The 25,399-nt window shown below is 51.8% G+C and overlaps 1 protein-coding gene and 1 pseudogene across 18 annotated transcripts in view; one reads left to right on the top strand and one right to left on the bottom strand.

The window, feature by feature from the left end:
- The window catches only part of GRAMD1B (GRAM domain containing 1B), a 274,598-nt gene that overhangs the window by 26,794 nt on the left and 222,405 nt on the right, over positions 1-25,399 (bottom strand). For 17 of the 18 annotated variants that reach the window (XM_032167751.2, XM_032167755.2, XM_032167758.2 and 14 more), the window contains 6 exons: positions 24,565-24,775; positions 17,880-17,900; positions 7,904-7,988; positions 7,255-7,358; positions 6,057-6,152; positions 1,529-1,609 (listed from right to left, as the gene is read on the bottom strand). In XM_032167751.2, the coding sequence (XP_032023642.1) occupies positions 1,529-1,609; positions 6,057-6,152; positions 7,255-7,358; positions 7,904-7,988; positions 17,880-17,900; positions 24,565-24,775 (598 nt within the window). Of the gene's footprint in view, positions 1-1,528; positions 1,610-6,056; positions 6,153-7,254; positions 7,359-7,903; positions 7,989-17,879; positions 17,901-23,712; positions 23,734-24,564; positions 24,776-25,399 lie in introns of all 18 variants that reach the window. The other variant, XM_058446825.1, reaches the window with a different exon arrangement.
- LOC116477097 (splicing factor 3A subunit 3-like) lies at positions 2,626-4,797 on the top strand (annotated as a pseudogene).

The following is a 25,399-nucleotide window of genomic DNA, read 5'->3' as shown; positions in this document are numbered from 1 at the left end:
ATACTGCCCTGCTCCACCCTTTGCTTGCTCTCTGCAGCCTTCCCTGACCAGCACCACCTGGCTTGGCTTGGCCAACCAAGATCAAGACAAGCACAGTTAGCAGACTCTCTTCAGCAGGCCCAGTTCTTACAATTATTTGTGAGGGCATTTGCAAAGCATATGAATGACCCAGTGTCTTATTTAAAAATGACAGCAGCTGTGAACTGAAAACTCAAACCTGCCAGTGGAGACTAAAACACATGATCATTCTACTATTACTGATGGCGAGTGAAGGCAGAGGACTGCAGCTCAAATAAGTTATCAGGAGTGATACTAGGGGTACGGACTCTCAGAATAGAAGAAACTCTAAATAATAAATCCACTCAATTTTCTTATGCAGCCATTCGCTTGGGCTAGAGTCAAGGCCAATATATGTATATATTTAAATACACACGTCAATCATATATATATATATATATACACACATATATACACACAAATAATAATAATAATAATTAATCCTGGGCGAAACATTGTGTGTGTGTGTGTGTGTGTGTGTGTGTGTGTGTGTGTGCGTTTTCTCCTACATCTCTCTCTCTGGCTTGGAGACAGTTTCTCAATATCCAACTGCATCTGAGTGGGAACTTTTTTTTTTTTTTAATTGAAACAGGGTCTTGCTCTGTCATCCAGGCTGGAATGCAGTGGCGCAATCACAGCTCAGTGCATGAAGGGGTGCCTTCATCTGTGTCTCTTCATAGTTTCATTTAAACACTCAACTAGTCAATTCGTGGTGGCTGTGTTAACTACATTTTCTGTACTTTATGTTGTGGCATCTGGGGCCTTGCTGACTGGGGAGGGACCCATCAGGGTTAGCTAATTCCTAGAGAGAGGAAATAACTCCTCCAGGAGTGGCCCTTTCATAGCAGCCAGCCCATCCAATGCTCATATTCCCATCCTCCCATTATCTATTATAGCTTCCAAGCTTCCAGGCAACTTGAGACAGTCCCTACACCTGCAGCCTGCTGAAATTATTCAAACTAGCCAATCCTAGACCTGCTTGGCCTGCTTGCCCTGCCTCCCCGCCTGCTTCCTGCAAAAACTACAATAAAGGCTCTGCCCACTTCTTCCCCTTTCCCGTTCTATCTCCTGACTGACCCTGGTGCTTCCCTGGTGGCCCTCATCCTGCTGTGCCTCCTATTTCTGGGGGTCTGTGAATTTAAGGACTTCTTTTTTCATGGCTGCATGCATTACCATAACTGATTAGAGAAAATCCTGGGACATTTCAAAGCAGTGGAACTGAAGCGCCTGAAGATAATGAGTGCCTTACTCCTGGGGGTGTTGAGGCCATTCGTGGGAGATTATATGCTACTTTCAGGACTCAGGCCAATACTATCAGGGGGAGAATACTATCAGGGGGAGAATACTATCAGTGGGAGAATACTATCAGTGGGAGAATACTATCAGTGGGGGATTCTCAGAACCCTGAGGAGACAAAGGCTTCTCTAGAGATAGCCAGTCCCACAGCAAAAGCAAACTCGGCCATACTTACCTTTTCAAGGAGAGCATTCTGCCAGAGCCGGAACATCATCATATACGTCCTATCCCGGGCCCCAAACGAAGTGAAGAAGTGCTAGATTGGAAAAGAAAATAACAATAAATATCTGTTGAGTTACAATATAATTAAGAGAGACATGGTCCTCCATCCTTTAAGAAAAGATACTGACTTCATCCTCAAACACTAATGATTCTCAGTTACCTGTGATCATGCACATCCGCTTTAGTGATGGGGTCAGCACACCACAGGCCTGGGTACCTGGTACTCTTTAAGTTCCCAGTGTGACAAAGTCCTTCTATTCTTACCCACACTTTCCTCAGCGCTTTTCTCCCTGTTTTGAAATTCTCATCTCCATAAGAAATGTCCCTCACCTACCTACTGGAACTGGGTAAGGGGTGAGCTATGAACTAGCCTAAATGGAAGGACAAGACAAACCCACAATCTACTAATCTGCCGACCTATTTCCTTCATTCAACAAATATTTGAGTATTAGTATGTATTAGGCACAAATCTACATGTGTGAGGGACAAGAAACAACACAGAAAGAGATCCCGCTCTTGTGGAGTTTACCCATTAAACAGACAGAAAGAAAGTAATGAAGATTTTACTGACCAACTGCAAGGTAGTCCACAAATGCTATTTCATTTAAACCACACAAAAAGGCTTAGATAATAAACAAAGCTAGCAATTAATAAAGGGTAACAGGCTGGTGAGGTTAGGCAACTTGTATAATCAAGAAGCTGGTTAGTGTCCAAAATATAGGTCAAACCAGGCAGGGCGCCATGGCTCACGCCTGTAATCCCAGCACTTTGGGAGGCCGAGGTGGGTGGATCACCTGAGGTCAGGAGTTCGAGACCAGCCTGGCCAACATGGCAAAACCCTGCTTCTACTAAAAATACAAAAATTAGCCAGGTGTGGTGGTGGGCGCCTGTAATCCCAGCTATTCAGGAGGCTGAGGCACAAGAATCGCTTGAACCCAGAAGGCAGAGGTTGTAGTGAGCCAAGATAGCGCTACTGCACTCCAGCCTGGGTGACAGAGCGAGACTGCGCCTCAAAAAACAGCAACAATGAGAGGCCGTGGTGAAGGGAAGATGGAGACAACACTGGAGCAGCAGCAGTGCTATCATGAGGAGAAGGAATGGCTCATGGATGTCATGGCCAAGGAATGCTCACTAAAAAGTCCATGCTCTGGGACCAGATCAATTCTGATCACTGCACTCGGGCCATGCAAGATAGGTATATGGAAGTCAGTGGGAACCCAAGGGATTTGTACGATGATAAGGATGGATTACGAAAGGAGGAGCTCAATGCCATTTCAGGACCCAGTGAATCTGCTGTTTTCTATAACAGACTCAAGCAAATAAAGGAATTCCACCGGAAGCACCCAAATGAGATCTATGTGCCAATGTCAGTGGAATTTGAGGAGCTCCTGAAGGCTCGAGAGAATCCAAGTGAAGAGGCACAAAACTCGGTGGAGTTCACAGATGAAGAGGGATACGGTTGTTACCTCAATCTCCATGACTGTTACGTCAAGTACATTAACCTGAAGGCATCTGAGAAGCTGGGTTATATCACATACCTGTCCATCTTAGACCAATTATTTGACATTCCTAAAGACAGGAAGAATGCAGAGCCTAAGAGATATCTAGAGATGCTGCTTGAGTACCTTCAGGATGACACAGATAGAGTGAAGCCTCTCCAAGATCAGAATGAACTTTCTGGGAAGATTCAGGCTGAATTTGAGAAGAAATGGGACAATGAGATCCTTCCTGGATGGCCGAAAGAGACAAGTAGTGCTCTGACGCAGGCTGGAGCCCATCTTGACCTCTCTGCATTCTCCTCCTGGGAGGAGTTGGCCTCTCTGGGTTTGGACAGATTGAAATCTGCTCTCTTAGCTTTAGGATTGAAATGTGGCAGGACCCCAGAAGAGCGAGCCCAGAGACTATTCAGCACCGAAGGAATGTCCCTGGAGTCACTTGATACCTCTTTGTTTGCCAAAAATCCCAAGTCAAAGGGCACCAAGTGAGACACTGAGAGGAACAAAGACATTGCTTTTCTAGAAGCCCAAATCTATGAATACGTGGAGATTCTCGGGGAACAGTGACATCTCACTCATGAAAATGTACAATGCAAGCAAGCAAGGACAGGAGAAGAGTGAGAAGAAGAGGGAGAAGAGCGAGAGGAAGACGAAAAAGAGCAAATCAGTGAGAGTGAGAGTGAAGATGAAGAGAACGAGATCATTTACAACCCCAAAAACCTGCCACTTGGCTGGGATGGCAAACCCATTCCCTACTGGCTGTATAAGCTTCATGGCCCAAATACCAAATACAACTGTGAGATCTGTGGAAACTACACCTACTGAGGACCCAAAGCCTTCCACCAGCACTTTGCTGAATGGCGTCATGCTCATGGCATGGCATGAGGTGTTTGGGCATCCCAAACACAGCTCACTTTGCTAATGTGACACAGATTGAAGATATTGTCTCCTTGTGGGCCAAACTGAAATTGCAGAAGGCTTCTGAATGATGGCAGCCTGACACTGAGGAAGAATATGAAGACTCAAGTGGGAATGCTGTGAATAAGAAGACATATGAGGATCTGAAAAAAACAAGGACTGCTCTAGTGTTCAGGGATGTAGCTCAGCTTTGGAGCTAGCCCAGGCTTCCCTGAGATCTGCTTGCTCTATTTCTCCCAACCAAATCCTCTTAAAGACCTTTTGCTACATAGTTTCATGGTCTAGCATGCAACTTGTAGAAACAAGGCATGCTGACAGATTGCAGGTTTGAGATGTGTTTTGTGTTTTATATTTAAAAAGATTCTGCCAGAAAATAAAACCAGACCTTGTTCTGAAGCCCAGGGTTATGGACCAACTCAGTGCTTCAGGTCTTAATGCCTCCCTACCTCTTTCTCACCAACTTTAGAAGTAGCTGAGATTTAATGGGCACCTGTTATGCTACACATCATGTTAGGTAAATCTGACCTGAGCTCTTTCCCCACCCTCCTTTGTTGCCACTTCCCTGAATGAGTATTACCCCAGGATGAGGTCTGCCATCAGCTTAGTTAGCCATTGATGCAAATACTGAGGAAAGACTAGAAGGACGAGCCAGGGCTGCTACTAAGGACTAAGTGTGGCACCAAGGTTCGCCTTTCATATTTGCACAAAGAAAGGAGTTGAAGCTGGGGGCAGTGGCTTGTGCCTATAGTCCCAGCTACTTGGGAGGCTGAAGCAGGAGCGTTGCTTGAGACCAGCCTAGGTAACATAGTGAGAGCCTGTCTCATTAAAAAAAAAAAAAAAAAAAAAGGCATCGTGGCACGCACTGTAGTCCCAGCTATTAAGGAGGCTGAGGCTAGAGGATTGTTTGAGCCTAGGAGTTTGAGGCCAGCCTAGGTGACATAGTGAGGCCCCATCTCAAAAAAAAAAAAAAAAAAAAGGAGTTAGGCTATTTGGAATTGGCCTGCGGCCCAGCATACAATGGAACTAGGACCAGCAGTCACTTCACCTGCTTGCTAGGTCAGAATGAGAAACTTTGATGGGTCTGTCTACCTGTTTCTTCTATGAGATCCCTATTTGACTGTAAAAGTAGCTAATATTCACATGTTCTCCAAGCCCAGGTAGCCACGGTAGAGTTGGGTAAAGTTGAGCAGCTGCCCCAGGATCCAAATCTAGTGTCTGAAATGGAAAGAACTAGGGCAGCCCAGGAAGGCACTGATCTGCCTTATAAGCACAGTCATCTGAAAGTCAGGCCTGCTGCAGGACAGGATCCCCCAGAGGCCCCATTTGCCTCTCAACACTCAGGCCTTCAATTGTTTTTTAATAAATCTACTTAAACAAAACAAAACAAAACAAAAAACAACAAATATAGGTAAAACCAAACACTATCTGACCCCAAAGCCTCCTGGCTCTTGCCACTGAACTGCCTGAGTCCAAGGGAACTGTAAACTTGGCCTTCAGCAGAAACCCAGTCTACCCCCAGCCTTGAACCTCTTCCATTTTCAAGCTCTAGTGAAAAGTTTGCTCTGTCCTGAATTTTATCCGACATATTCTCCCCATACTGACAAGGACAATCCATTTTCTATCAGACTCCCCATCCCCTCGAGAGATAATCAGCTAAGCTGACACATAATGACGACTTCTTAACATTTGTATACTGCTTTACAATTTTCACATATGTTTTCATATATGTGATATTATTTCAAGACTGTGTTAAATAGGTATTGCTGGCTCCATTTTGCAGGTGAAAAAAACTTAGGCTTAGAGATATTACCCAACACGCTTACAGTCGACGGACTCAAATTCAGGTATTTTGGCTCCAGGTCCAATGTTTGGCCACTCCATCCTCCCCCTGCTCAGCCTCCCCCAGCCTGTCCACCCAGGAGGTGGTTCCTGGAATCTGCATCGCCCTTAGCACCTCTCACCCCAATCCTGTTGGCTTCCACATTCATGCAATTCAAGAAAGGGCAGAAACACAAGAGTAGGAGGCGTAAGGGAGGATTAGAAAAGCCAGAGTTAGACTCCACTTACCTTTTCTGAATCAGTGCAAACTTGGATGGCATTGGGAATGAGGCGAGCTGTTTTTTCTTTAGTCATGGAACAGATGTCTTTCAAACGGACTGTCAGCTGGCATCCAAGAGGACAGAGAATGGGTAACAAGCAAAGGGGGGCATTAGTAAGTCAGGTAAACAGTGTTCAGGGGGCGCCAGTGTAGACAGAGGCAATCAGATCACATATTTATAACCCTGGAAGAGGCCATGTTGGTGATCATCTGTTTTACCCCTTTATTTCACAGTGGGTGGACAGCAAAGTGGGGACTGAGCCTTGTCTACAGCCATGAGTATCTTGATTCTTGGACAAAGAGCTTTCTAATTTCTACACAGTCTGCTAAATGTGCAGAGGTCCTGCCATTATTTGCCACTCACAGAAACACAGAATATTGGTGCAGGATGTGACCATAAAAATCATCTACTTAGGCCATGCACGGTGGCTCACATCTCTAATCCCAGCACTTTGGGAAGCCGAGGCGGGCGGATCATCTGAGGTCAGGAGTTCGAGACCAGCCTGACCAACATGGAGAAACCCCGTCTCTACTTTAAAAATACAAAATTAGCGGGCATGGTGGCGCATGCCTGTAATCCTAGCTACTCGGGAGGCTGAGGCAGGAGAATCGCTTGAACCCAGGGGCTGGCGGGGGCGGAGGTTGCAGGGAGCCAAGATTCTGCCATTGTACTCCAGCCTGGGCAACAAGAGTGAAACTCTGTCTAAAAAAAAAAAAAAATCATCTAGTTAATCTTTCTCTTCCTTAGTATACGAGATGAGGAAACAGAGGCAAAGAAAGGACTAGACTAAAATCACACCACTAATTAGTTGCAGAACCCAGAAATTGTGCAAGCCAGTTCTTTAAAGTCCCAAGGCGAAAGCCCTTTCTACTTGACTACGCCTCCTCCTGCAGTCACTCCTGCCAAATATTTGCCTGCATTTGACAAAAGCAAATGCGCCCAGTCCTCTCTTCCACACCCAAAGGTGAGGGAGGGAGGGGAAGACATGGCAGAGGAGACCTTACTATTGGGACTTAGAATTGAGTATCTTTCAGGACTCAGGCATGCTTTTGTTAATTACGCAAAGGCTTGGGAAGAGCATGAAGTCAGCAAAAGGAAGAAAGCAAGGGCAGCTTGCTCAGCCACAGCCAAGGAGACAGCCCAAGGGAGCATGCCCAGGTCTTTACCAGAGTTTCCCATCGGAAGATGTTGCTGTAGAAGCAGATCCAATTCTCAGAGAGGTAGAGTCGGCCCTGAAGGAGAATGTCTCTTTGGAGTGCACATGAGTAATCTGGTAGGAGCAGAGATAGGGGAGCTCAGAGGCAGGAAGCATTTTCAGCAAACCACTGCAGAGTAGGCATGTCATCCCTCCCACCAGCACTGGGGGAGCCCAACGCCCACCATGGACAAGGGGTGCCAGACACTTGAACTAGCAGCCAAGGAAGTTCCTGCCATCTCATGATGAGGAGAATAAAGGTGGTGTGATGTGCAGCTCCCTAGAGGCAGATAAATAAATGTGATGGCAAAGTGGGCCAAGGAAGCTAGAGGTGGAAAAGACCAACAAAATTCAACTAACTTCCCTCCCCAGTCCACAACTATGCTAACCCCTTCTGCCACCGGGCCATCTGCAGAGATAAAAATGCCAGTGACTCACTCCAGGTTGGGCTCTTGAGGCTGCCACAAGCCTGATACTGGGGCCAGGGCTCTGGACAGCCTCTCTCCCTGTTCCCTTGCTTACTTGGGTTGGCTTGAGGCCTCTAGACAGAAGCACCCTGAGTGCTATGCCGGGGGCTCCCCAGACTTCCTCCCCATCCCCTCCCAGGTCACCCAACTCACCAACAATGAGGCGCTCCGTGTCTGGAAGCTGCTTAAAGAGCTTTCTGAAGTCTTCATTTCTCTGCTTGTAGGTGGGGCTTAACACCTGCGTGACAATGGCCAAGGTTAGCAGGATGCACCCCGGTTCTGTGGGGTTAGGAAGCAAGGGCAAGAGGAGGAGCACTTGCTTGTGTGTTTAAAAAGCAAAGATGAGGCTCTGCCCTCCCACAGACCCTAGGAGGCCAGGCTGACGAATGGGGCTCGGTGTGGAGAAACACAGTGGGGAGAATCTGGTGCTGGGGAACACTATGCAGCCAGGGCCTCCACCAATGAGAAACGCCAGACACAGCAAGGAGGGGCTCTCGTTATATCTCGATAAGAGAAAGGAAGCAGTGACACCTCCAGGGTGCTTCCTGGGATCCACTATGCCAGCTACTGCTGTTCTGCCTTCTGCCAGCACTACCTTGACAGTGAAGCAGGGACGCAAGAAGGCTGCCCAGCCCCCCATGATGTTGCCCAGAGCACCTCTCAGAAGAAGGTGTTGTCATGACTATCAGAGTGAGCACTTGGTTGTGTGGGAAAGACACGATTTTCTAAGAAATCACATAAAACCAGTACTGCAATAAGCGCACAGATAGAGAATTAAAAAACACAAAGGGCACACGAGAGGCATCCAACTCCCCTCTCCATCCTTACATTATCTAACCCAATCCTTACAGCATCAAGGAAGAGACCAAGGCCAGAGAGAAGCCCCCTGCCCCAGGTCCTCAGCTGGTCAGTGTCAGATCTCATGACCCCTGGTCCTGTGCTCACCTCCCACCCAGCAACATGGCTGCCTCGGAGCAGGCTCATACCCAGAAACTGCCGTAGCAAATCCTCCTTGGAAATCCCATGAGCCAGCTGAATACACAGAAATCCTGCCCTTTGAGGGCTTACAATCTTGTTTGTTTGTTGGTTGGTTTGTTTGTTTAGACAGAGTCTCACTCTATCACCCAGGCTGGAGTGCAGTGGTGTGATCTCGGCTCACTGCAACCTCCACCTCGTGGGTTCAAGCGATTCTCCTGCCTCAGCCTCCTGAGTAGCTGGGACTACAGGTATGCGCCACCTCGCCTGGCTAATTTTTGTATTTTTACTAGAGATGGGGTTTCGCCATATTGGTCAGGCTGGTCTCAAACTCCTGACCTCAAGTGATCCACCCACCTCGGCCTCCCAGAGTGCTGGGATTACAGGAGTGAGCCACCGCGCCCGACCCAAGGGCTTACAATTTTAAATTTAAAAAATAAAATAAAAAAGAAACTAAAAAGAAAATACATGCCCACAGATAAGAAGCACCAGGGGTGACAGATGAAATCAAGTGCAAAGCCTGGGACGAGCCACGCACGGCCAAACGGAGACACCCGCACTCCACCTGTGATGCGCTGACTACCTACGCAGTGACAGCACTGCTGAACCTCACCCTAGGGTGTAGCCAATGGCTACAAAAACAAAACAAAACAAAACAACAACAACAAAAAACCTCGAAAACAACATTCCTCTGGCCCCTATATTAGTTTCAACCTGGCACTGAGATATGGAATCAAGATGGCCCCCTAGTCTCTTAGAACAGAGTCCACACACTGAAAACCCCAGCTTGACCACCTGAGCGCCAGTGAGTTCTCATTATGCCTAACTGACCTTCTAGAGCTGCTATGTGGCTAACATGGAGTTATTATCACGTACCAAGCACAGCTGTAAGCCATAAGCCATGTGCATGTGTCACTGCATCAGACCCCAGATTATTTTTATTATCCCATTTTGCACTTGAGGAAATTGAGAAACAGAGAAGTTAAGCAACTTGGAGTGGAATCTGAGCGAGGCAGTCTGACTCAGTGCTGTCTGAGCCCCTACTCTGTGCTGCCTCTGCAGGGTAACTGCTCCTGGTCCTCTGGCCAAGAGGAAGCAGAAGGGCTTCCCCAAAAGAGCACACTCCCTTGAGAATGAGATGTTCACCTGCTTTGGGGCCCCCACTAGCCTTCCAAGCCTTCTACTAGGTCTTCGTATTTACAAAGTTCCAGTGTCAGCCTGAGGAGCAGCCGACCAGGAGACCCCAAACACACTTCAGGTGAAACTGGATGTCAGCCCTCCAACCCCCTGAAGCCCCAAGTCTTCCTATTTCTAATTTTCCGTCCTAGTGCCTTCTCCCCCTTGCTTCTCGCATATCCACTAACAGCTCAGGTATCCACAGAGGTGGAGGTACAGGGCGTTTGGCCACAATCTCCAACCCGCAGGCAAATCGAGGGGGCTGCTACTTTCCTGTAGCAGCGGCAGGGAGAGGGGAGGGTGAATCCAGCCCTGGTCTGCTAAGTCAGCCAGTCTGGAGGCTCCTTTATCCAGGCTTACCAACACATGCCTGTTCCACAAGGCTGTTGTGTGTATGGCAGGCTCATCAGCTAGGCATGCTGGGCCTGCCACCATGCAGCCTCTCGAAGCCAGAGACCCCAGCCCTCTCCCTCCTGCACCTTCAAAGGCGGGGCCTGGCTCACCTATTTCAATTTAAAATGGTCAAATAATTTTGCTTCCAAGACTGTCAAATCTGGGGCCTTTGGGTAGGAGAGCCAAGTGGCATAACAAGGGTGCAGAACTACCACAGAGACTCAGAGAAACTGGGTCACACACTCACGGCTGGGATTTCCTCAGATCCGTGCCAGCAACGGTGTTCGGCGGCAGCAGGTGCATGGCCAAGCTGCTTCAGGTACCACTGCAGCAGCTGGCTCTCCTGCTCCAGCAGGAGGCTCCAGAGGACCCCTGACTCTGTCAGTGATTCCATTGCCTGGCACGGCTGCCCCTCCCAACGACGCTCGGCTCCCTGAGCACTGACTCCCGACTGTCCCCACACGATGAAAACAACTGGTCTCCCCTGGCTTGACTGTGGATGGGTGGCCTCTGGTTTCTCGGCAGAGGGCCTGTGTGACACTGACAGGTGTTCTTTCTGCTCCTAGAGCTGCGTGCCCAGCGTGAAGCTTCACAAGTGAGCGGAGGTGGTCAGTGAGGTTCTCAGGACAAGCTGGGCAGCCAGTCTCCCATAGTGGAGGTGGTCAGTGTGGTTCTCAGGACAAGCTGGCCGGCCAGTCTCCCATGGCGGGCTCTGCTTTCTTCTTGGCTGGTCCACGGGCAGACAGTAGTCCGGAGGCGGTGACCTCCCCCTGGTCAGTGCAGACAGTCACCCCAAGGGTCCAGAGGATGCAGATGGCATGGCAGGTGCCCAGGGCCAGCTGGAGGTCCGGGAGGCAGGCCCCTGGGTGGACAAGCAGACTCTGCAGGACAAGGATGATCCACAGCCGGGTCCAGGGTTTAACCCCGCCAATCACTTACACGCAGCAGAGTGACTCATAGTTGGTCTGAAACTCCAGCAAAGGAACCGAATGCCCAGCTCCCCAGTCCTGGTCTGTCCCACAGAGTGGCACGTTTAATCAACCTCTACCCTGGGCGGGCACTGGGCTATGACTCACAGCCCTCACCCAGGCAGAGCAGCCACCACTGGCTGCAGCAACAGGGCCTGTTCTCACCCCCAGCCCAACACACACCCCTTTCCTCAGCCCCTGCTCTGCTCGCCTGACCAGCAAACAGCTTCTTTGTTAGAGTCACCCGTGGCAGAGAGGGAGGGAAGAAGGGAGGCAGGGCGGGTGGGCGGGCAGAGCAGGGCCCTACACATGCTTCAAGTTACAGGATCTGGGTGATGGTCCCGGCCAACGTCCTCCAGTAACCCCCAGCTGAGCCTGGCCTCCCCAGCAGATGTTTCCTGCAATGGAAAGTTGCTGGCCAGGGCTCCACATGGAGGCGTGGAGTAGGGAGGGGAGGTGGCAGGGCACTGCTGTTAGGATGAAATCTGAAATGTGAGACTCAAGTTGCCAGGGACTTCTTGGAGACACTCTCACACCTCACCAACCCATCCATCCACCAACTTCCCCAAAGCAGCAGTAGCAGCCTGGGGATTTTGCTGATCGAGTTTCAGACATGCTGGTGGTGGAGAAGCTGAGATCAACAGCTTCGGGATCTGTCTGAGGCACCCTCTTCCTTCCCATGGACCCTGTACAATCTTCAGCATTAGCAAGAGGGGGACCAAACCCAAAAAGATTGTCAGATCTTCAGGGCAAAGTGGCAATACTAAAAGCAGATTTGGGTCCTCAAAGCAGCAAAATCCAGGGAAATGAAAGCCAGGCCAATGGGGCAAGAAGGGCTCCAGACCAAGAAGCCAGGGACAGGGACGAGACAGCAGTGGGGCGGGGAAGATGTGGATTCCCAGGAGAAGTCAGACCCTTGAAACAAATGGGGCCGCTCCCTCACCCTCCCCAGCTCTGCCACCTTGCCAGGAGGGTCTTGGCCCGCACAGGATGAGGAATGGTGCTTTTGTCTTAGGAGTCTTGGTAATTTAATACGGTAGCCCCCAAACTTTACTGTATTTTAAAATGGCCCAGTGAACACATTTAAAAACGTAGATTCCAGGCTGGGCACGGTGGCTCATGCCTGTAATCCCAACACTTTGGGAGGCCAGTGCGGACGGATCACTTTAGGTCAGGAGTGCGAGACCAGCCTGGCCAACACAGCGAAACCCTGTCTCTACTACAAACATATATATATATATATATATATATATATAAAATATAAATTAGCCATACATGGTGACAGGTGTCTGTAATCCTAGCTACTTAGGAGGCTGAGGCAGGAGAATTGCTCGAACCTCGGAGGTGGAGGTTGCAGTGAGCCGACATCACACCACTGCACTCCAGCCTGGGCGGCAGAGAGAGACTCTCAAAAAAAGTAGATTCCAAAGATGCTAATTTAGAGGAACCTGGATTCTCCCAGGTAAACAGTGTTGCAGGAAGTAGAAGAGTCTGACTCCTCCCGCAAACCCTCCCCTAACAAACTCCTACAACCCTCTCTAGAGGGACACTCCACGGATGCAGACACAGCGTTCCATTCATGGTGGAGCATGTCTCACTCTATCCAAAGGACTCCTCCAGGAAGGATCTATGCTTCAAACAGTTCATATCTTCTACTGCACTTGCCATGATGTGTTTCAAGTACAGGTTGAGCATCCCCAATCCGAAAATGTGAAACCCTTTGAGCCCTAACATGATGCCGCAAGCAGAATACTCCACACCTGACCTCACATGACAGGCTGCTCATGTGACACATTCTGGTCAAAACACACTCAGCACTTTTCATTGTGCATAAAATTATTTAAAATATTATATAAAATTATCCTCAGGCTATATGTATAAGGAATATAGGAAATAAATTTGTTGTTTAGACTTGGGTCCCAAGATATCTCATTATATATATATATGCAAATATTCCAAAATCCAAAAAAATCAGAAATCCAAAACACATCTGATCCCAAACATTTTGGATAAGGGATACTGTATCAGGTGCTAAGAAAGTATGTACCAAGTGAATGCATTCCTTATCTACCTCTCAAAGGATGCCTGTTGACACTGCATCTTACACGTACACACAAAGATCCCTGATTCTATATGCTTGGCGTGTCAGTGCCTGGTCGCTGCCAACACCCTCCCCAGCACATGTGTGAGCTTCTCTTTGCCCTGCATGTCAGCCCTATCCTGAGCAGCATGGCAGGCAAACGTAGCAAGTCCATTTTCCAAGGTGATCAGAATGCCTCCCTTGGGGTGACATCGGACCCCAGTATGTAGGCTGCAGGTAGCTCCAAGAGGCTCTGGATCCTTATAGTAACTACCCGAAAACATCTGAGTATTGCTACAGGCCAAGTGGCTGCCTGGGCTGTAAGGGGTGAGATAGAGACAGGATACGCCCTGTGAGATAAAGCCCTGGGAGATGAGTCCCGTCTGCAGAAGCCTTCGTCTCCCCCACACCCACGCCAAGGGCTGGGCAGGGCTGGGTGAGATCTAGCAGAGAAGGAATTGACCCTGGGCTAAACATTAACTCTACGGCAAACAGCAGGAGCTGGGACCAAGTGGTACCGTCTTCCTGGGGACGGCGAGAAGGAGGGGGTGGAGAAGCCCAGGAGAAAACAGATGGATTTCGGTGGGGCATTGATCTCACCTAGGAAGAAACCAGTTAAGATCCCCACAGGAAACTGACCTTGCAGCCAAATCTGGATAGGCAGAAGCCACATGTGGGACAGGAGATGAGGAGGTAACTGAGCAAAGGAGGGAAAGGGAGACTGAGGCAGGCCTGGGGACTATGGAGAAGGGTAGAGAAGGGGTGGGGCTGGGCTGGGCTGGGGGCTCATCTGAAAAACTCAGGAAGGGTGCCAGGAAGACCCTTCAAGTTGGGAGTAAATACAGAGGGGAGACAGACAGAGGTGGAGGAGCAGCGTCAGTCCTGGGGCAACACCAGGTGCGAGGCGGGTCTCCTACCCTCTCCACTGCCCACCCCCAACACCCTGAATTCCATTCCTATAAACCTTTGTTCTTTTGCTTTCTCGCTTATGCCAGCCACTCCCCAGGCTTGGCACTATCCCTCCCTCTCCTCCACAAAGCTGCAGCCCTAACTGCAGGTGCTTCAGGCAAGCAGGGTGCTAAGTCTCAGGCGGCTGCCAGGGTCTGGGCTCCTGTGCTCTGATCTCAGAAATGTTCCTTCTGGGGCTGCCATGGAGAAGACTGCCCACAGGAATGCGCCAGGAGACCAAGGAAGGAAACCCCTGTGACGTTATGCCCCGTTGGGGGCTGAGGGGGAGTAAATTTCACCCCTCCTGCCCCAGTGGCCCTGGCCAGGTTGCCCCTCAACTCTGCCCTTGGCTTCCTGCTGAAGGCAAAACCCTATTTCTGCTTTTCCCTCCGTCTCATGTCTACTAGGGCAGCCCCCTTGATCTGAAGGCCCTGATGAATATGACTGGGGTGGTAGACTGGGGCTTCGGGGGTGAGGAGGAGTACATATAACTGGGCATGGGAGGACTCAGGGCATCTGTAGATGGCACTGCCTTCAAACCCCACTCTGGACCTGACACTCTCCTGCCATGGCCTCTCCCTGTGTCCCTGGGGTCCAGCCACTTGCCTCCACATGACTCACTCTTTAGACCAAGCATGTTTGTCATCATGGCAATGGCTCCTCCCTGGCTAGCCATGTAAAAGGAAATGCTTTTGTCTTCTACAGAGAGGCAGCAGGTGAAGGGGGAGGCTGGGGCATGGGCTGGTTGCTGGCTGGGCTTCCTTTCCTACCAGATCCAGGCTGTTCCAGTGGGCCTGAATGCTCTTGCTACTATCGGCGATTCTGCAGGGCACTGGCCCTCGCTGCTCTGACTCCAGCCAGGGGTTTCCTAAGCATCCCCAGGGCTGGGTGTTACAATGCCTCTACCTATCTGAAGGACATCTAGTGTAATGAATGAGCCTCAGATATCAGAATGGCTGGAGCACTGACCCTAGGATCCGGAGAGAGGTTATAGAGGGCCAGTCAGCAAGGCTGAGAAGGGGAGAGGGATCCTGCCTCAAGGGCAGATTACAACCAGCCCAGCAGAGGCAAGGCAGGAAGGCAGAGCTCCCTAAAGGAACACAGAAAACCAGGTCAAAGCAGCAGGGGCAGGGCAAGGGCCTCCTGAAGAGGCGCAGATGACAGTTGTGGAGGGGTGCTGCGGAGAGGAGCCCGTTCAGCTGCAGCTCCTAAGGAAGCATCTGCACACGATAGCATGGACAGGAGCACTGCACATTGAAGGAGCAGGGTGCCCTGTCACCCGAGGGTGGACCCCCAGAGGGACCGCATGAGTCCAGGAGAGGACGGCCCCACACACTCCTCAGCAAAGAGCCCCTTGTGCGCTTGGCCTCTGAGAATGAATGATCTGAGCTAAGTGGAGAGTCAGGGATGTTTCTCTAATGCACTTGGGATGAGAGGGTGGAGGGTGAAAGGAGACAAGTGAGAATTAATAAAGGAAGAGGCAAGACAAGGCCAGGAAAAAAGAACATCTCGGAGGATGATGCAAAGAGTCGCTGAGGTCCAACCGCTTCTGCACAGACCCGGCGCAGGTGGAACCATCAGAAAGCAGGACTGTGTCACGCCCAGCTCCTCTGCTGGCTCTCATATGTGTCGTCCGAACCCCTGACTTCTGGCCCACCCCATCCTCCAGCCAAGAGACAGCATCTGCTTCTACCCCATCGCTATGCTGAGTACTCAGGCGGAGGCTAAAGGAGAAGGAATCAGGGGGAAGGGATGGCGGAAAGAAGGGGAGAAAGTAAAGCCTGTTAGAAACAGACAGAGAGGGAAACCTAGCCAGGAGAATGGAAATCAGAGAAAGAAGCTAATGGCAGGAGATTAAAGGAAAGGAAAGGGGTGGAGTCAGAGAGCAAAGGGCTGAGAAGAATCCAAGGAAGCACAGGCTGAGACAAAACAAAAGGCTGAGCTAAAGAGCGATAAAAAGAGAAATGACAGATGAGAAGAGGAAGGAGATTAGCAACAAGGACAGGGGCTGGCCTGTCCAAACGGAGATGTCTGAACTGTTTGACAGGCCTGCAGCCACGTGGGTCCTGTTCCCCTATGGGGGCCTGAATTTGTGCAATGCTGTTTAAAAAGGTGCACGGGAGAGTTGAGTGAAGGATGCTGGGGTCCCCATGACAGCTGGGCTGCGGGTCGCTCCCAGGAAGCTCAGCACTCATCCCCCTCCCCTCCTCTGACGCCACAGGCCAGGAAACCTCCTAGAAGGTAAGGGGGTGGCTCAGAGATAGAAGTAGGGTCTGGCTTCTCTCCCACCCCAAGATACCTCAGCCCATAACTCTCTCCACAATTCAGCACAGCCCACCAAATTCTGCCTTGTTTGCGGTGCTGGGCAGGTGGCGGCCAAGGCTTGCAGATCAACAGCACCCAGGACGGACTGGTCACTGGGCAGCAGGATGTTGGCAGCCACAGGGCTCGTGAGCAGACGCCTGACTTTGAGGAACCACCCAGCGCCAAGTAGGAAAACACACACACAGCCCACACAATTGATCTGCAACCTTGTCCCTGCATTAAACCCACACCTCTCCCCTCCGGCCCATCCCCTGGCCAGAGTACCCTCCTCAACTCTGTCCTTCACAGCCACAGCTACTCCATGCCCATATCTCCTGCTGGAGCAGAACCTGGTGTGTCCAGGGAGGGGGCAAAGATGGCTTTCCCAGGATTCATCAGAGTTATGTGTGAGGAGGGCAGGCTCAGAGAGGCAAAGAGGATGGTCTGAGGTCAGCCCCTCCACTGTGAAGTCCCCAAAGGGCAGAACACACGGCGGGGGCCAGCTGAGAGCCTCAGATAGCTGCTCTGCAGGGGAAAATGTCCAAATCCCACCACCCAGTTTGTGTGACTGAGAGGCAGTGGCCTCCGCCAGGCCTGCTTACCCCATAACAGTTTCTATGTATGCAGCAGCTGCCCAGGGCACCCCAGGATGACCTAGACAGTGGCCCCATGCCACACCTTCACCACAGCCCAAGCACCAGGAGGCCTTGCAGGAAGGGCATGCTTTTGCAGCTATTAAAGGGGTACCTGGGACAGGAGTCAAATCCCATCACATGGCTTGACTCTTCCATCAGTGGGGGAAGTTTTCTGGCTGCATTTGCCCCGAAATGTTAAGGGAAGAAAACTAAGCTCAGGCCCCAGGCTGCCCCAGCACCAGAATTCTATCAGGCTCTGGAATGGCTACTCCCTCCCTGACTGGTCTCCTCCTTTAGGGTTGATAGACCCTTGTCTAAGAGCCTCGGTGAGGCAGGGGATACGGCTGGCCACGCCTCCTTGGTCCCCTGAATACAATCCTCCCTCCCCAAGGCTGCCCTGTCCTGCTGCAAAAAATAACCGCTGCAGCTGGTTTAGGAGCAAAGGGGCTGCTAAGAAGCCCACAGGAAAGCCCAATCGCACCCACACCGCTTCCCCCCAACCTCCATCCCCCTCCCCCAATGGCACCCCACACCGCTTTCCCCCAACCTCCATCCCCCTCCCCCGATCGCACCCCACACCCCTTCCCCCCAACCTCCATCCCCCTCCCACTTCTCGGGTACCCAACAAGAAGGGAAACAGGAATACTTACATTATACCAACTCTGGCTTTTCTGAAAAGAGAAAATGAAAGAGAAGGTAGAGTTAGGGGAGAAATGGTGGGAAGGGCCAGGGGGAAGGGCACACAGATAGCGGAGGGTGGGCAGGGAGGAGGGTCCAAATGCAGCTGAATGCTTCCCATGTGGTTGCTCAGGAGGGGTCCTCCTTTCTCAAGGCAGTTCCAGAAAGGAGGCCCGGGAGCAGTCCATGCTGGAAGCCCACCGCGGGCAGGGTGGCAGGCAGCGGCAGCACCAGCTAGAGCTCAACCGGAAGGGAGTCGGAGCCCCATCGCAAGGTTCTGATGGGGTGAGGGGCGCGCGGTGGGCATTCGAGACCCAGTCCCCGAAGGGGGCCTGACCAGAAGCAAAATGCTGATGGCGGCCAACCCAGCCTTCTGCTGTAAGACAGCCCCCTGTAAAAGGCAGGGTGGGACACTTTCGAGGTAGAAAGGGGACTACCTAAAACTCCCTCCAACTGCACTCTCAGCAGGGGGGTGAGTAAATCCCTCCCGTGCCAAAAAATGGGCTGTACCTAAACTGTAATGGTCAGGGAGTGCCTGGGGGTTCTGCGTGGGGCAGGAGGTTGAAGCACATAATCACTAAGGGTCCATTCCAACCCAGTGGTGCCATAATTCAGAACAAGCAAAACAGACCCCACCCCAGCCCCAGAACTTAGGTGTTCTCCATTCCCAGACCCAGGAGGAAGAGGACCTGAATGTGTCTCAGGGGAACAGGAGGGATAGCTAAGATCGTGCCTTATCGGTCTTCAAGCCCTATGGCCAGTAGTCCTTCATGTACATCCACTTGAAAGATAGATGGACACGCAGCTAGACAAGCTTGTGTGCACATATACACACACATACTCATACACATACACACACGCACAAATACACAAGTACACACACATACACAGACACACACATACACACGCACACATACACACCACACACGTGCACACACATGTGCACACACACATGCACAAATACATACCACACACATGCACACATGCACACACACACGCACGAGCACACATTCACACAGACACACATGCATACATACACACCACACACACAAATACACATACACACACATATACACACACATACATACATACCACCCACACCTGCAGACATGCACAAATACACGTGCACATGCACACACACCACACATATACACACATACACACAGGCACGCACATACACACAGAGACATACACATATATACACATACATTCACACACACATACACACGCACACACACGCGCATGCACACACACATGCCTAAGCTCCATCTCTTGGTGGAGCTTAGATTATTTTCAGTTTTAGGGTTCGCTGGATGGAGGAACTTTGTTCACAGATCAATACCTTAGCTCTACCCAGAGGTCTGGAGCCCCTCCACCTGGTGTTAAAGCATCCCGACCCAGAAGGGCAGACAAGAGTAGCCATGATCCTCGAATGTCTGCTGTGTCTAGAGGGAAGGAAAAGACTACGCACCCAAGGGTGGGTGTGTGCCCACGGTGATGACCGCTGGTCATGTGATCTATCTCCTCATTCCATCTGAACTCTGTAAAGACGGTCCACCTTCACCCCCCACAGTGAAACCAGTCCACAGAGGAGCTGGAGGGGGCTGAGGGGCCTCGCGTGGGTGGGGCTGCTTCTGAGCAGCTTTGCCCTCACACATGCCCTCAATGGCCAGGATGTGACCAGAGGTCAATGGCAAGGCTCCCAGTCCCCCTCTGCAAGGTGCTCTCCGGGGTCACTTCCCAACCTGTCACCACGGTCCATCCAGAGGCCACACCCTCCCATAGTAGCCTCATCCCCACCTCCAATTCAGAGGTCTCAGCAGGTAAAGGGCCCAAATCCAAATATCAAAAACTATTTTTTTCCTGAGAAAGGTGCAGCCACATGGGAGTCCGGGACCTGAAAACTCGCTTCTAGGCATTGCAGCCAAGGCTACCCACTTCTGGAGGGGGTGGATGGGGCAAGCAGGCTGCGCCTGGGGTCTGCGCCTGGGGATGGCTCACTTCCTGCATCCTCACACAGAAGCCCTGATTCGAAGCCAACAGGGCAAGAGGCTGTGCAGATGTTCATTACAAAAGACACCTCCCAGCAGTAGGAAGGTGCGCTCTGGGAGCTGCCAGCCCCAGCAGCCCCACAGTCTCCTTGTGCTTCCTCAAATGCAACCCAGGTCATGAGATCCCTGCTTCACAATGGAGAAACCATCTCCCAAGCTCCCAGCTCCTCGTCTCAATGCCGTGACCTTCGTGTAAGACGCTGGGAGGAAAGGGGGCAACAGGAACATGGGCTGACAGGGGGACCCCAGATGCCTGTGACTCCTCCTGCACGGGGCTCCCTCCTGCCCCAGGTAGACAGAAGTAGATGGTCCCTTTGCATGGGCTGGCACATCAGTGCCTGTGCCTTCCAAATCTATGTGGAACTAAGTGTGAGGGTCACACACAGCCTCAGGCAGGGAAGCCAGTCCTGTCTTTAACCTGCTCTGTGATGCTCTTGTATCTAATGTTTGCTCTTTTGTAAAGGGTGGATAAGAACATGTATTAAAGAACTGAAAAGAAACGTGAAAGATACCAAGGAGCAGGACTGTGCTGAGGCTCTGCGGTGAACCAGCAATCTCCAGGCAGCTTCTTACCTTCTGCCACTGAGGGGCCACAGGAACAATGGGTCCCCCCTCCAGCCACGTCCAAAGCAGCCCCCGAGCCTGTCCACTGTGGGCAGGGGTCCCTGAACTCTGCCCAGAGGCACATTCAATCCCCGTGGTTCTGCATTCCCAGAAATGAGTCCCAAAGGCTCTGCCAGATGGGAAGGACCCAGACCCACAGGGGCAGGGAAATCAGAGGAGCTGCGGGCCTCTGAGGGTAAGAAGGGGCATCCCTCGTCCTCTGGCTTTAGTTTGCTGTAGCACCCCTACCTGGAGGACCAGGCCAGAGCGAAGGAAGGCACAGAACCAGGGAGCAGCGGTAGAGGCTTCTCTGACAGCTTATAAATACACGGATTTGGCCAAAGAGGAAGAAGGGAGTCAGGACAAAGACACAGCTGTTGGGGACATGCTCATTTCTATCATTTTTTCTAGAAGGTCTGCAGAGCAAGCACTTAAAGGAATACAAGGTCCCTGGAAACAGACCCAGGTTACTGGGAGGTGGTTTCCAGAAACATCTCCCACCGCAAAGTCTGGGAGTCTGGAAGATTAAGGTGCGGGGTGTGGGGGAGGTAGTGGGGCAGGGACTAGGAGAGCTCTACATTTAGTACGAGTTAGGAATAAAAAACAATTCTTACTTTGATCAGGTTAAGTCTGTCATACTGGAAAGAAAACCACAAAAATTAGATTTGGAAAAAAAAAGAGGAGGAAAGTCAAAAGAGGGTCAGTGCCACAGCGCCAGTGCGATGCCCGCACCGCGGTGGGGAGGCGTGCAGCGGGGCAGGTGGAGGCGCGCTTTGCCGCACCTGCTGCATGGCGCCTTCAGGGCAGGTGGGAGAGCGGCAGAACGGCCCCTCGCTCCCTCTGGTGGCCACAGGCTGTCACTACAGAGCGGAAGCTGCACGGCAGCACAAACTCATTGGGAAGGAAGTGCTGGGGCAGGACTGCACCTAGGAGGGTCGGCCTGGGCAGCACAGTGATGGATCCAGAGGGGTCGGGCCTTAGCGATCACCTGGTGCCATGCCTACATAGTAGCAAGTGAGGAAACTGAGGCCCAGAGAAGGGAAGAAAGACACCGTGCCTGGGACCTGACCCCAGGGAGAAGCAGAGGCACTGGCCAGCTTGCCCAAACAATATAAGGCACGGTGTCCTCTAGGGGTGGCCAGGAGACAGGGAGTGAGGTGGACCAACTACAACAATATCAGTAAAAATAGCTATGAAATGGCTTGCTGGGAAGACATGCGATTAACCCCAGAAGATGTTCCACGGGGAGGGGCATGTCCCCATCCCGCTACCAGACCCTCCTCTTTTTGCCGCAGCACCTGCTTCAGGCCCTGGCCTTCAAAGAACCTAATTCCCCTACTGGTTCTTGTGTTCCTCTTCTGAAGTCTGTGTGTCCTGCACATGCACGTCCCAGGCCAACGCAGTGGCTCCCAGCTCCACGTGGAATGCTACAGTGTCCCTCCTGGCACAAGCCCGTCCTACTTTAACTTCATTGGAAGGATGGCAGGGCAGGTGTCGATGGTAATGATCAGTGAGAGAATGAAGTGGGGAAGTGGGTAACCGATGTCAGAAAACTCAGAATATGTCTGCCAGGGATGGGCATGGCGTCCACTCAGTCTCCCAGGGGTAAGGAGACCTGCACTCACCCCAGCACCTCCCTCCTCAGTTCCTACAAAAAGGCCCAGTTTGGCTCCTGATTCCTGCTCAGCTCTCAGTCCCTTCATTATGTCTCCTTTTAGCATCTCCAAAACCCCACTCAGAATTCTACCTGCTCCCTGACGCCTGTCCTGGCTGCCCCACTCAAATGATTTATCCTGCCTCGGAGCTTACAGAACATCCCCAACTACTCAAGAGCCAGGCTTAGGGTGTACAGAATCTGGATGGAAAAGTGTGCAGGAGCAGGGAGCGGGGAGCCTGATGCCCGTGTGAGGCCATATCCACCCTCTTGCCAGCCGAGCCTCGAGTACCCACTAGTCCCACATCAACCAAGCCAGAGGTGGGAGGCACTCAAGAGGGGCTGCCACAGGGCATTTCAAAACCCCATTCCCAGATATCAGATATGCCTGCACCTGTCGAGCCACTGGAGCCCACAGAGATCTCCTGCTGGCTTCCTCGCTCCAGGTAAAGTTCCTCCTTCCCTGTCCACAGCCAGCAACGGCCATTTAAAATCCTCAGAGCCAAGATGTGCGTTTAGTCTAAAGGCCACAGACTACAGGATTAGCCGTGTTGCCCCTTGTCCTTCCCTTAGGAAAGGGAACAGCTGTTCACCCTCCTCCTCCCCAAAGCACTGAGAGACTTAGGACTATTATTAAGTCATCCTCAGCTTCCCTTCTTCAGGCTGCATCCCACCCCCTTGCCCCATGGGCCTTGTTGTTTCACAACACCTATCGCTCACCCTCCACTTGCTGCATGTTCTCCTATGGCCTCAGAATTCCTGGGCTCCCGGGAAAGACTCTGGCACTGGCCACATCTCTCCAGGGCCTGCCAATGTTTGCCAACCTTCAGGCACGGGCACCCCACCCTCTGGGAGAACAGCTTCCCCCTCTGACCATGATTCAGAATCCTAAGCACACCGTGGACCCCAGTCTGGGCAGTGGGTAGAAATGCTAAGGGGTGCTCAGGCTGAGCAGCTCTAGAGTGGGGAGGACCAGAGTATGCAGGCAGAGCTCCTGAGGGCGTGGCTGCTGCACCAAGGAACTCATCGACCTGAACCCCTGCCCCCAGTCAGCACAGCCCTCCTGCCATCCTCACTCACCACTGCTGGGCAATCCAGAATCAACCACCAAAGGGGAGGGGCCTGCAGTATGACCAGATGGGGTCTCCTGCCCCAAAGGAATGAAACTAACGCCAGGCAGGACTCTGTTTCTTGACCGCACCATGTAAGGAGGGAATAAACTCCCAACCAGAGGCAGTGTCCAGGGAGCAGGCAGACATGGGTGCAGGGTGGGGAGTGGGGGAAGGTCCGTTCTCCGACATCAGGTGCAGTGAAAATGGGCCTTCAATGACTTCCAAGCCAGCCTGCCAGGGGACAGTGGGGCCGGCCCTTCTGGGAAAGGGACCAAGCAGGACATAAGGGCCAGAATCGGCAGGGCCAGAGGGAGGGGGTGCTGAGCACTACAGACAGATTGACACTAGAGGGGAGATAAAAGGACAGAGACAAAAGATGGCTTACTTTTGAGAGGCGCTTGTGAGACTAAGACCATGCATGCAAAGAAGGTATTTGGGAAATGGTGGGGAAGAAGAGGAAGAACAAGAAATCAAAAGACAAATTCAAGTGGGAAGCCAGCTCCCATGCCTCCCAGGGGTCCCCAACCCCTTCCCAGGCCCTGGGGGTCCCAGGGTGAAGAGAAGTTTCCTGAAGGAGCCCCTGGGCAAAGACATCTTCTGCTCCCCAAAGGGCCGAGGGTGGGGAGGACATCTCTGGGGAACCATAACTAGCCCAGGCCCCCCCGGGGCCTATTTTAGGCATATCCATGGGCCAAGGGCCCCGGTACTCAGGTGGCAGTGCGGACATCCTTGGGAGGATGGAAAGGCCCTGCCACCCTCCTCTCTGCCAGGTGAGTACCAAGTGGATTAGTGCAAAGGTAAGGCAGGAAGGATGGCCGGGGAGGAGGTTAAAAATAGCATTCTGCAAGGTTCCCTGAGGACTCTCCCTAGCAGTATAATGTCCCAAATAATGTTCCCTTCTACCCCTGCTCCAGGAACCAAATTTGAAAACGGTAGCAGGAATAAGCAGATGACCCCCTAATGATTCCCAGAGCGTCTCCCCTCCAAATCTAAAAAAAAAAAAAAATATGAGCCTCCCTACCTCGCCCAGCCCGCCAAGAATGCTTAGCGGGGAAGATATTTAACTAGGGTCTCTCCTGCCTGCCCCGCCTCACCTCACTGGATAACGACTATCTCTGGGCCATTAGGGCTGTTCATCACCTGAGGACCCTCGCAGATGTTCTCCGGCTCACCACCCCAATATCGCTCCCCGCAGCCCCTGACGAGGAGGTACCGCCTCCAACGGGGTCCCGCTCACCTTGGAATTCTTGCCGCCGCTCCGGCCGGACTGGGAGGAGCAGCTGCGCTGCACGCCCTGCTCCGGTGTGGACGGGGACTTGTCCGAGGAGTGATCTGAGCCCTTCTCCACCATGGTGTCTCTGTCCTGGTTCTGCGGGGTTGGCGAGCGAGACCGCTTCCGGAGGATGGGCGAGCAGGCCGGCGTGCTGCGGTTGGAGTTACTGGCAGTGCTGCGGCGGCAGATGGAGAGAGGGAGCGGGGTGGAAAGAGAAGGAGGAGGAAAGGCAGGCAGTCAGTGATCGAGGCCAAGGACAAGTCCAAAGGAGCCAGCTCAGGGAGCCAGGTGAGGGGCTGGGGAGAAACCGGGAGAGAGGGGCCCAGGCTGCGGCTCGCCGCACCGTAATACTGCCGCTGGCCACGGGAGGGCAGCAGTGCCCATGTGGACACAGACGCACGAGGCTAATGGGCAATCGACATTTAGACATGCATCCGTCCATCTGTCCGTCCAACCCGTTATTGTTTGAGCCCCTATTATACGCCAAAAATTGTCTGGGGCATATAGAATTTAATACCTGAAAGGCTCACTGGAGACCACCCAATACAATCAGCTCATTTTATACATGCTGCAAAGGCAAAGCTTCTATATTTTGTTCAGACATTTTTGTTCATGAAAATAACAATTACAGTCCTATTTTTCACAGCCTTCACATACGCATTATTTCTTAAAACATTCCACCAAGGGAGCAATGGCAAGTACCATAATCCCTATGTTAAAAAATGAAGACCAGGGCCTGGCAGAGGAAAGCTAAATGCCCACTGATCAGAGAAACAAAGTGCGGCTCTTCTGAAGTGTA

Source organism: Hylobates moloch, unplaced genomic scaffold (assembly GCF_009828535.3).
Source record: "Hylobates moloch isolate HMO894 unplaced genomic scaffold, HMol_V3 SCAFFOLD_11, whole genome shotgun sequence".
NCBI lineage: Eukaryota > Metazoa > Chordata > Mammalia > Primates > Hylobatidae > Hylobates > Hylobates moloch.
Note: the sequence above shows the minus strand (reverse complement) of the source record. Positions and strands in the feature narration are given on the sequence as shown.